Raw genomic sequence first — 13,167 nt, forward strand, 5'->3', positions numbered from 1 at the left:
TATGAGCCCGACCCCTTTGACCTCACTTCCTGTCTCCCCCTTTAAAAAGCCTCCACCTTTCCCCTACTCCCTCAGATCTGTTTTGGACTCTGATTTGTGCACATCAGTGCTATCTTTTGTTTGCAATTTTGCAGCCAGGAAACCAATTATATGGGTGGCTGCCCCAAACCTTGCTATGACTTGTGGTCAAGTATGTGACAATAGATAGATAGATAGATAGATAGATAGACATCAGCCTGAAAAATGTTATATTACTGAAAAAGAAAACAACAATAAGTGTCATATTATTGTTAATATAATACATTTATATTGAAAAGAAAAAATAAACTCTGTAAAGGGGTGCCGCATGATTATGTTTTTATCCTTTCAGGCCTTGAAAACTCTGGTAAAAGCAGCATTAATAGGAGTACCAATGGGATTCTTCAGTTATGAGTTCAGAAATTCGCCACTTCTGCAGATGGGAGCAGGAAGCTAGCTCCTGGAGAACCTGACACTGGAATTGGTTGGTGGGATTACACTGGAAATTAATCTTGGCTGAAGCTTAAAAATTGGAAAGAAACGTATGGGATGTTAGGAGGGAGTCTTTATTGTAGTGCTATGAAATCATAATGCAAGTGATTTATTTTTAATTTGAATGTGACTGTTGTGACCTGGAAACCAATGGATTTTAATAGGAGTTGGCAGAAAAAAAAAGTTTTTTAAAACAGGAAAGAAGTACTTCAATTCCACCCAGGGGGGTTGGAGGGGTAAACGTTAACATTATATAAAGTTATTGTCTGTTTTTACCTGCATTATTATCAATCTTTAATTTAATATTTTTTTTGGATCAGTAAGGTGCTGCTGAAGTATGTGAATTTCCCCTTGGGATTAATAAAGTATCCATCTATCTATCTAGAGGTGAGAGGGGATGTTGTTGTTAAAAGTAGCCTGTCCTTTCTCCACAGCCAGGAGAAGACAATCAGTAAGGGCACTCCTGACTGGCTGTGACATCTGGAGCAAGCCCTGCCAATCAGCCATATAAAGCAATGGCATAGAAAGGCATTTTTATGCCGACCTGAACCTGAGTCCACTAAGAGCCACAGATGCTTACAAGAGAAAGCAGAACATAACAAAACCAAGAGTGACTGACCTTATGTCTATGTCTTTTAAGTTGTGTGTTTAAGCACCCACTTTCTGTTTTATTTATTTATTTGTTCAGATGAGCAGGGTTTTCAGATTGACACCCCAACACTTCTCTGTGCATCTGACCGCTTCCATGCCAGAGCACACAGCTTTATTCCAAAGATGGATAGACAGCAAACCAGTGCCATCTTAAATAAGGCATTGTGATGATGTCAATAGCAGCAATGTGGCCAGTCCTATGGTAGGAACAGCACTTTTTCTACAAATAATTATGGTTGCCACTATGACTAATACTATGCAAAATGGCTGCGGCTGTGAGGCATATACCAGCACAAAATGGCGTTGGATAACATTAACTGCATAACAATAAACTGTAATCTAAAAGTCAAAATGTAATGATGAAATAACATTCAAAAATAATGATACACTTGTTCTAAACACAGAATATGACATAGCTTACTGGGAGAAGACCCCAGGCAGGACCCACTGGAGGGATTATATCTCCTTCCTAACCTAGGAATATCTAGGAATTTACCAGGGAAAAGTAGAAGTTGCTAGATACAGAATTGTCTGGACTGTCCAACATGTAGACATTGTCATGCTCACCAGGATTAGCAGTGTCAAAAAGGTGTGAGGTAAAAAAAAAAACTAAGGTAAGTAAAATGAATATAGTATGTTTATAATATAATATTTAATATGTGAATGTTTTTTTCACAAGTAAGTTATCGGGTTTCGGTAAGTAGAAAAGGATGTCTGAATTGCAGTATATGACCAAAAGTTTGAGAACACCTGACCATCTTACCTATATTTGCTTGTTGGACATCCCAATCCAAAATCATAGGCTTTAAAATGGAATCCCAGGTCCCCCTGGAAATCTATAGCAGATTCTATTCTTCCAGAAAGGCTTTCCACAAGATCTGAGTGTGTCTGTAGGACTTTGTGCCTATTCAACCAAACAGCATTTATGAAGTCAGGTACTGATGTTGGATGAGAAGACATGGCTCACAATTGTTGTGGCTATTCATCGTAAAGGTGTTCAGTGGGGTTAAGGTCATGACTTTGTGCTTGGTGTTCAACTTCCTCCTTGTTAATATGAACCTGGTTCTGTGCATAGGGGCACACTCATACTGGAACAGCAAAGGGTGTTCTCCAAACTGTTGCCACAAAGCTGGAGTGCTATGGTCTAAAATACGAGGTGTGATCAAAAAGTACGGTGAATGTTGATGCAGAGCACCATCCAAGAGCAACGCAAAACAATTCAATGCAGGTTCTGACATGTCCATCCTAGAGCCTAGTTTGTGACAAGTTTCAACTTGTTTAATACTGTCAGTCGTTTGTGAGCCTCTGTTGAGTTCAAGTGTATTTTTCAAGTTTGTCGTGTATTGTGGATATATTAACATGAAATTTTGTTTCAAATTGCAAAAAGCTCAGGAAACCCATCAAATGTTAAAATCAGTTTATGGTGACACTGCACCGACAATTAAGACTGTTTACAAGTGGTTTAATCAATTTCGTAATGGATCTGACTTGGTTGAAGACGAGAAAAGATCAGGACGTCCTTCAATATCAATGGCCGAGGAAAATGTTGAAACATGACAATGTTCCTTGTCACACATCCCTTCTAGTATGACAATTTCTGTCAAATAAAAACATTACGCTGTGTTCGCATCCACCTTATTTGCCGGATCTGGCACCATGCAACTTCTGGCTGTTGCCTAAATTGAAAATGACCAAGAAAGGCAAATGATTTCAATCCATTGAGGTCATCCAGGCAGCCATGACAGACCAACTAAAGACACTCTCGAAAGAAAACTTCCAGGACTGCTTCGCAAAGTGGCAGGAGCGTTGGGATAAGTGCATTCGAAGTGGAGGAGAGTATTTTGAGGATGACTTTTACTGCAATAAATGTTGCTTTTTTTAAAACATTCACCGTATTTTTTGATCACACCTCGTATCTTTGTATGCTGTAATATTGACAGTGCTCTTGATTGTAACTGAGAGGCCAAGCCCAGACTCTGAAAAACAGCCCCAGACCATTATCCCTGCTCCGCCAAACATTAGAGTAGGCACTATGCAGTGCAAAAGGTAGCGTTTCAATGACTGCCACCAAACCCAGATCCATTCATCAGAATGCCAAATAATGAAGTGTGATTCATCTCTTTACGTTTTCACTGCTCCAGAGTTCAATGCCAGTTTGCTTTACACCACTCCAGCTGACACATTGTATTGCGCAAAGTGATCTTAGGCCTGTGTGCAGCTGCTCGACCATGGAAAACCATTTTATGAAGCTTACAGGACACAGTTCTTGTGCTGATGTTGCTTCCAGAGACAATTTCAAACTCTGTCAGTGATGCAAGAGAGGATCGTTGATTTTATGTGCTATGTGCTTTAACACTCGGCAGTCCCACTCTGTATGTTTGGGTGGTCTACCACTTTGATGCTAAGCTGTTGTTGCTCCTAGACAATTTCACTTCACAGTAATAACACTTAGAAATGATCCAGCATAAAAATTTCACATGCTGGCTTGTGGGCAAAGATGGCATCCTATGACGGTGTAATGTTTAAAGTCAGTTTGCCCCTAGTATGATCCATTCTACTGCTATGTCTGTCAACGGAGACTGCAGGGCTATGTGCTTCATTTTAAGCACCTGTTAAGAAAGGGTGAGGCTGAAACATCTGACCCTAATCATTTGAAAGGGTGTCCACATTCTTTTGGCCATATAGTGCATAACCTCAAGAGTACCTTCACTTTTGTCCATCCTGCTCTAAATAAAACTGTCAGTTTCATCAGGGAATGAAACTTCTCTTCAGAATATCTCAGAGATAGTCCACAATATGAAGAATCTGCCCAAAAATCTCCCAAAATTCGCAAGTCATTATTACAAAGGTCCCGATTCAGTGGAGGTCTGTCTCTACCCAATTTAATGTTTTATTATTGGGCAGCTAACATTCAAAAATACATTTATTGGCTAAAAGATCCTCAGACATTTTGGTGTCAGTTAGAAGCTCAATCATGTCTTTCGACCTCCCTCCCCGCTTTATTATTTTCATCTCTCCCTGTATCCCTTACTCAATATACAGATAATCCTGTTGTACTTAACTCTTTCTGTTTTTGCTTCTGCTCTTGCCCCACTATTTAACCATCACCTTTTTCCCCCTTCCCTTTTAGACTCTAAGTTTAATTTATGGGATAAAATGGGCATTAAATGTTTTTCCGATCTTTATAAGGATAATATTTTTCTTAACTTTACGGATATGTTGTCCCTATATGGTCTTCCCTCATTTCATTTATTTCGTTGTTTTCAAGTTAGACACTGTGCTTCCACTATTTTTCCCGAGTTTCCCATTCACCCATCTAAACAGTCTTGGGAAGACTTATTCGAACTTTCTCTGCATAAGAAAGCTCTTATCTCGCAAATATATAATATTGTTCTTTCAATAGATAGTTATTCTGACAATAAAATAATTTCAAATTGGGAACAGGAGTTGGGTCTGAATTTTAGAGAAGGTTACTGGGATAGTGTAGTTAAGGGGATTCGTACTTCTTCATCTTGTGCAAGGCTTTCTCTTATTCAGTTTAAAGTACTATATAGGCTACATTGGTCAAAGTCTAAACTATCTAAAATTTATCCCAATGTTCCTGACCTATGTGACCGATGTAACTCTTCTCCCTGCAATTTAAGCCATATGTTTTTTCTTTGTCTCATACTCCAGTCATATTGGACCTCTTATTTTGACATTGTTTCTCATGTATTTGGAATCCGACTGGAACCCTGTCCATTGATCGCTATATTTGGGGTTCCTGGAGATCCTGCTACATCTCTTAATAGTATACAATTGGATGCAGTCGCTTTTACTTCACTATTAGCACGACGTAGAATATGATTGTCCTGGAAGGCTCTGCATCCCCCGACCATGGCTTGTTGGTTGAAGGATCTTATGTTCTTTTTAAAACTTGAAAAAATCAAGTTTAGTCTGAGAGGGAGAGCTGATGGGTTTCTGAAGGTCTGGCAACCTTTTGTTTTTTATTTTAGATCTTTGGAAACAATTGCACCTGATTGAACTTAATTTTTTTATTTCTTATTTTATTTTTAATTGTTATTTATTTATTTTTGTAACACATTGTGTATTAGAGTTTTTTTATATTTTATTTTCTTGTTGTTTAAATATTTAATTACTTATTATCTATTCTATTTATTTATCATTTTTGTGGGACTATGGGTGGGATATGGGGTTTAGGTATTATAGGATTATTGCTCGTGTCTGATAGTTAACGCTAATATGTTTGTCGATACCTTTGGCATTTTTATGTATTTGAGGAGGTGTGTATTATGTTGTTGTTAATTGGAAAACTGATAAATAAATTGGAAAAAAAAAAAAAAAAAAAGAATCTGCCCACAGGAAAACATTTGTGAAAAGTAAAGCTTTTCATCTTTAATCAGATGTGTCATTTCAAGAAGTCTTAGCAACTAATATTTAAACCCCTAGATTTGCATTTTTTTCTATTATGGAATTAACATTCACAAATGGCTTTCTCTTCCTATCATTTGTAAATACAACATTGATGCTGTTTCTACTGCTGTATTTATTTTTAAACAAGCCAGTTTAATATGTTTTAGAAATTAAAAGCTTAAAAAACAGTTTCAGTTGTTTTTGTGTAGTAAGATATCCCAAATACATTATTAATTTTTGGTAGTTAACTACCTAACACCAGGGAATCACCTTCAGTGACTGACTGCACTTAGGGAAATGGAGACAAACTCTAAAGAAATATAAATGCTCAAAGCCACATACAACTTTCCATTTAAGGGGCTACAATTTAGAAGCCTTTCAGAGGATATTCTGGTGAGTTTTTATATTTTTTACAATTATTGAAAACGGTAACACTTGGTTCAATGTTGGTTTGCCTACAATTTGATTTTTAAGTTTATTAAAAAATTCACTCAACACACATGACAACTTTAAACTAAGTGTTCTGCATTCTAATGCAGCATTAAATAGTTCAAACATTTTACTAGAGTTCAACAGGTAAGCCTGTTACAGTGGACAGATGATGTTGCCCAGCTCATGATAAAGCTGCTAGCTGTCCATTAAGGCAGACTGTAGCTCGGGTTGAAAGGCTGGGGTTCGATTCCTGGCACAGTGGCAGACATGAATCCTGGTTGAAGAAATTATTTGCAGGTACCATATTGTTTTAAATTCTGTATAACTAAGGTGAGTGAAATGGTTTCCTTTTATATTGTCTAATATTTTCTTCTTACATCACACTAATATTTATTACATAATGATTTCAGGAACACTGTCATGGAGATTTTCTTTTGAAAACTCATATATAATAAAGCACAACTTTAAAATATTAGTTATACATTTATTTTATAAATATACTACTAATTAATACAGTAATAATAATTTGCCAGGATGTGAACTGAAAGATGTTCAAGCTGCAAGGGACCAATGTTGCAATATTGAAAGTCATAAGTGCTTCTAAAAAGTCGTAACGCTTCTAAATTTTTTCCCATAGGAACATTTTGGAAAGACCTGTCTTTTCATTATTATGAGTTTTTGAATATATTTTACACCAATGGCCCGATGTTATGGTGTAATTTTTACAAATTCATTATTCTCTGCAATCTACACCCATGTTTTATATTCAATATGGAAATAGGAATGGCAAATGATTTAGAGGAAGTAATATATTGAAAGGGGCAAAAACAAGCATATCATTGGATTTTGTTTAAATTGCATAATTTATTAAGAAACAGCTTACTGAAATATAAAAAAAATAATCACAAGCAAAAATGATTTCTGCTTTACTTTACCACATTTATACTGTTCTTTGTTGCAATGGACACTGAAAAAAAGGGAAATGGCAGGTTGAAACATTTACTTTATATTATATGTATTGTTTATGTTCCACTTTTGAACATAACTCAATCATGTTTAATTTATTAAATCTTGTGGAATGTGCAATATACTAATTTCAGTCATTTAGGTAAAAGTCAAAATGGTAATATTTAGTCCTCACCGGAAATTAGTAAGCACCAAGCAGATTCATCGTCAGCAGAGGTTGGATAACTTGGTGGTAAAGTCATGTGACTTTCAAAGAAGCAACAGGTTGTGGGTTTGAGTTATTGTTGCCGGTTAAGAGCAAAAGGTTAGTGAAATAAAAGTTAAAAAACACACACACAAGAAATATTTAAAAATTAATTTAAAACACTTAATTACACAGACTAACATTATTCTGTTTTGCATTTTTCCTTGTATTCTATTTTAATCTTTTATCAAACTATGCTCACTAACTACCGTCACAAGTCAGTAAATGTACTATTAAGTTGTCTAGATTTACTCACTTAGTGCAGGTATGTTTACGTGCTTAGAAAGAAAAAGTTCTGACTTTCGTTAAGGGTCAACTACTTTCAGCATTGCTGTTCATTAGTATTATCATAACATTACTCAACACAAATAAACAATACACTGAATACAATACAATGCAGTTGCTGAATCTGCTTGTTTAAAAAAAATATATATACAGTATATATTTTGTGAAAGAAGGTGCCAAGCAGCAATTTTTGCACTTTATATTTTACTAATATTTCACATTTATTTTGTAATATATACAGATACATAAATATAAATAAATGTATTTTATAATATAACACTCTATCCAAGGTGCATTTTCTGTTCATATTTAGTTATACACTGGTCAAGGCATTCTAACACAGTCAAAGAAGCAGTGTTCTTGTATTGTAATTCCCTACTGGCAGGTGCCCCTTCTAATTTTATATCACAGCTCCAGCTTATTCAAAACTCGGCTGCAAGAGTTCTTACACGGACCAGCAACAGCGAACACATAACACCCATCCTGCTTTGCCTTCACTAGCTCCTCGTGTCTTACAGAATTGAATATAAAATTCTACTAATAACCTACAAAGCCTTAAACGACCTTGTGCCATACTACATCAGTGACCTTCTCCATCACTATGTGCCTGTCCGCCCACTAAGGTCCTCTGATTCTGGCAATCTTGTTGTGCCCCACACTAATCTACACTCCATGGGTGACAGGGCCTTCAGCTGTATAGCACCCAGACTCTGGAATGACCAACCAAAATTAATCAGGTCAGCTGACTCCATGAATTCTTTTAAAAAACAACTCAAAACTCATCTGTTCAGGAAGGCTTTTAGCTCTACTTGACTTTATTACCCTTCTCTCAGTTTACTTCTCTGTCAAGATGCTCATGCAACCTGTATGTGTGTGTGCTAGACCATCAATTATGTTGTCTGTTAGGCTTTTTTTTTTCTCTGAATTTACTATTTTACTCTTCTTTATTTATTTATCTAGTTTAGTACAATGCTATATACTGTATACCCTGTCGTTCTTTCTTAAACTCTGTGAAGTGCCTTGAGCATGGGAAAGGTGCTATATAAATAAAATGTATTATTATTATTATTACATTTCAGCTTTTGAATACTAATCTTTTGCATTTTTGTTGGTTTGTATTGTTTTTACCAAATAAAGTTAGTTTTGGTATAAGGAAACCTGTTTATTTCTTATTAATAGCTTTGAACATGAACATGAAAATGATACCGGAACAAATATAATTGACAACCTAAAAATGTTACCGCTAATTAACTCAGTGAGGGGCAAATTTTAAAAAGTTTATAAAACTATTGTTAAAATATTATGCTTTATTGACATGTTCATTTAACATAATATAATTCATTTTACAGAAAATGAAAATGTTTCACTCATTTTATATAAAACATATCATGTTGTTTCAGGATATATTAATTTAGTGCATTAAGCATAATTAAATTATTTTTGATAAAAACAATTTTATTATGTGCAACTGATGTAATTTTTTTTATTATTTTAATCTGACATACCTTTTTTTTCAGTGTAGCATTTACAGCAAGTCGTCTCAAAATGTATTTTACACAGTAACATAATGTTCTACACCTTCTACTCAACTGAGGCCATGGAAGGCTGAAGTGACTGCAGGTTTTTGTTCCAAGCAAGACCTGCTTTTAATGGAAACCTGAATCTTAATTCATCACACAGTTATTTACTGCATTAAACCTTTATTGTGTCATTACAAAATGACACAATATTAGTGACCTTTTCTAGGAATTTAAAAAATAAAGATTACATTTTCCAGATCTTGAGATTTTTCTGTGCTGTTTATTTTGAAATGCCATTGTTGTTTAAGCAGTGTCTCACTGATTGTTTCACAAATGAAAATATAATTGGCATAGCTTCTTCTGTTTTACATTTATTTTGTGTCCTCCCTGTCTCATTTGTAATATTTTGGACTGAAATGTTACTTGGAATCTTCTTTCTGACTGCAAAATAAGAGTAGATGGAGGTCAATTCTTTAATGGAAGAGTTTAATTAAAAGTGGTGTCATTTTTGATCAAATAGGAGCAGACATGGGTGCAAATGACAAGTGCAGCTACTTCACTGTTGCTTTTGCTGCTGTGATCTTTAACCAGCACATGATTTTGAAAAGCAAGATTTAAAAAAAAAAAAAGATCCAAATCTTGAAAAGAGGGATCATAATAGCTTAGTCCAGTGGTTCTTAAACTCATTCATCTGGACCTCATCTGGCTGCAGTATTTTGTTCCATTTATTGTCTGTCTGATTAAGCAAGTTGTTAAATGTTGGGGTCATTTTCTGTGATTATATTTTTTATTACAGTGTACCAAGCATTTTCATAAGGATAGTTTTGGTGATTTTTTAATTGGTTTTTAAAGTTTTAAAGTTTTCATCATCATCAAGATTTTCATTCTGCTTTTCCAGGTGTTGGTGGCTCTGACGCTAGTTGCAGCCTGGGTGTCTGCTCTGCTCGTTGTTAATTGTCATTTTTAGGATACAAATAAAGAAGCAAACTACACAAACAAAAGACATATTAGAAGGAACGCAACTCAAGTCAAGCATTTAAAGCTATAGCAAAAGACAAGTATTTCGAAATATTTTACTAATCTCAAAATCACATTGCTGCGCTTTACTGAATGCAGAAACAGAGAAGGAAAAATAGCTAATGAAATAAGATCTTTTAGAACGAAAATGCCTCTTTGATTGTGAAACTGGTTGGAACAAAAATCTGCTGCCACAAAGGCTCTGCAGGACTGAGTTTGAGCAGCACTGGCTCAGTTGTTCTTGTTAAATTCTTTAATAGGTGAATCAATCTTGTTGTGCCATTAAGGACTGACACAATAAAGGCTGAAACTGTCAAATAATGGCATATGTTAAAATCACAAATTGGTTGGAACACAAGTCTGCACCACTCTGACTGGCCATGGCTACAAAATCAAAAGAGAAACTTAACTCACCAATAAAGCGTCCCATGTACTCTGTTGAAAGGATTATTCTTTTCTTACTATTTTAATGATCTTTTAAAATATTTGCACCAAAAGCTGCCAAGATTGTGCTTAGCTTAGTTGATCCAAATTATTTAATGTTCTTTGAAAATGTTTTCTTTAAAATAAATATTTAAATAACATTTTTCATTTTAATTCTTCTTTGCTTTAAGGAAGTTCTGCCTGTAAAATGTACAATGGGACAGAATTTGAATTTATCCTGTTGGGGTTCCCTGGATTTCAAGACAAGGAGTCTAAGTCAATCCTCACTGCATTCTTCTTTTCTGCATATATTTTGATTTTACTTGAAAACTTTTTTATTATTATTGTAATTGTCGCAGACGAAAACCTTCATAAACCCATGTATGTCTTTATCTGCAATTTAGCTATTGTAGATTTGTTAATTACTACGATTGTCATTCCAAAAACGCTAGCAAATTTTATGTTTAATCTGAACACAATTTCATTTTCTGCTTGTTTTATTCAGTCTTTCGCCTACTTACATGGTACTAGTGTCCAGCTACATATATTGGCAGCCATGTGTTATGACCGTGTCATAGCAGTTTGTAACCCGTTACAATATGTCACAGTTATGAGCAACAAATTAGTGATCACACTGTTAGTACTTTGCTGGACAGTGGCATTGGTGTTTCCATTGTTTATCATGTGCTTTGCTCTTCAACTGTCTTTTTGTGGACCAAACAAAATACCAAACTGCTACTGTGGCCATGCTTCACTAATCAAAATGTCTTGTACTGACTATACTATCAATAGTGTTTTAGGTTTGGTTTTCGGTCTTGGTCTCTTAATTCTTCATGCCATTATTTTCATTATTTCATATGGTAAAATTATAGTCACTGTCCTAAAAATAAAAAGTGCAGATGGGCACATGAAGGCCTTTTCAACTTGTGGGGCTCATCTTTTCGTGGTGATTACGACGCTGCTTTCCGCTGCCTTTGTCTATGTTTCTTCTCGAGTACCGGCATTCTCTATGGATGCTCGTCTCATGGTTGCTACTGTTCAAAACCTGCTTTGTCCAGTGATAAATCCCATTATTTACTCTTTGATGACTAAAGAGATTATAGAAAGCATAAAAAAAGTAATTCAAAAAAATATTATAAAACATTTTCAAGAATAAAAAGCAGATTAATTATATATATAAATCATTAAAATGATTATTAAACTTTTTTTAAGAAACATTTTTAGTGCATTCGTCAATAAAGTGCTGTCATAATGAATAAGATAAATGACTTAATTGTATAGAAAGATTAAAGACTATTCAGGTAGCCTTCAGTGAATTGAGTAAAGAGTAAAAGCTGGTTGCAAATATTGTTCTCATGTGAAGTTACCTATTTTTTTCTGTGAAATGATTAACATAAATCTGTCCAGTGTGAAAACAATGTTTAAATGCTTGTAAAACACAATTTGCATTCTTAAGTTATAACAGGTAACATTTTTCAGTTTTGCCAAGTCAGTTTTTAGGGAATGAAGGGATGGACACATATTGTTTACCCTCAATATTCAAAATTACTGAATTAAATTATGTACTGCATTAATAAAATATACAAGGTGTCCATAAAGTCAGTGTGCAATTTAAAATAGTTGTAACTTTGTAAGTATATGTGATAGAAAGAAATCATAAAAAGAATTATAAAGCTTGATGTATCTAGTTTTTTTTTGTCTTTAGAAGTTTTATTTTTGCCATATTTGGGGAACTGAAAATCCACAAGAGTCTGTTGAACATGAAAGAGATTCTCCCGAAGTTAATGTGTAGTGTACTTTGGGAAAAAATCGTGCCATAGGGCCATTCTTTTTTGAAGGCCATGTTGTTAATGGTGATAGCTATTTAGAAATGCTGCAAAATTACTTTATTCCTCAAGCTGAACAATTAGGACTGATAGAGAATATAGTGTTTCAACAAGATGATGCTCCTTGTCCCTTTGCTTTGCATGTTAGACAGTTTCTACATGAGAAATTCCCTAATAGATGGATTGGAAGAGGTGGACCATTTTCTTGGCCTCCACGTTCACCAGATTTGACTCCACTGGATTTCTTTTTATGGGGACATGTGAAAACTAATGTTTATTCAACCAAACCTCAATCTTTAGAAGACTTGCAAGCTAGGATAACTGATGTGATTGCTGGTATTACTTAAAATTAGTTTGAAAATGTTTTCCAAGAACTACAGAATAGTATTACCATTTGTATTAGTAATGATGGCGGACATGTTGAAAATTCACAAGAAGAATAAATAATGTGTTTCTTCTTTCTAATTCTTTTTACAGATTCTTTCTATCACATAAACTTACAAAGTTACAACTATTTTAAATTGCACACTGACTTTATGGACACCCTGTATTGAATGTTGATCTATAAGGGGCATATTTATAGTAGTAAAGTATAAAATACAATGCAAATTACCTTGCATAATCCTAATGGCTGTGTATCTAAATAAATTCTTTGAAAAATACATTGTTTTTGTAATATTATAAACTAAAAATTGATTAAGCACTGCCTAGACCTACAATATTTAAATGACTAATTAAACAAATTGTTTTAAACTTTTTAAGACTTAAGAATTTCAGAGACCAGTATATAGTATTTACTGTACTAAAGTTATAGTAAAAAAATATGCTTCTAGCATAGTAAAAAGTTGATAGTATTGTAAATACTATTTAAGTAGTTTTT

General features: G+C 34.5%; 1 protein-coding gene across 1 annotated transcript in view; it reads left to right on the forward strand.

Moving 5' to 3' along the window:
* LOC114651187 (olfactory receptor 13G1-like) overlaps nucleotides 1-11,618 on the forward strand; it is a 59,866-nt gene extending 48,248 nt beyond the window's left edge. The window contains exon 3 of the mRNA XM_051927086.1: nucleotides 11,262-11,618. Within this exon, the coding sequence (XP_051783046.1) occupies nucleotides 11,262-11,617 (356 nt within the window). The 3' untranslated portion in view covers nucleotide 11,618. The remainder of the gene's footprint in view (nucleotides 1-11,261) is intronic.
* The last annotated feature ends 1,549 nt before the right edge of the window (nucleotides 11,619-13,167 follow it).

The sequence above is a fragment of the Erpetoichthys calabaricus genome, chromosome 4 (genome assembly GCF_900747795.2).
Source record: "Erpetoichthys calabaricus chromosome 4, fErpCal1.3, whole genome shotgun sequence".
Classification (NCBI taxonomy): Eukaryota; Metazoa; Chordata; class Cladistia; order Polypteriformes; family Polypteridae; genus Erpetoichthys; species Erpetoichthys calabaricus.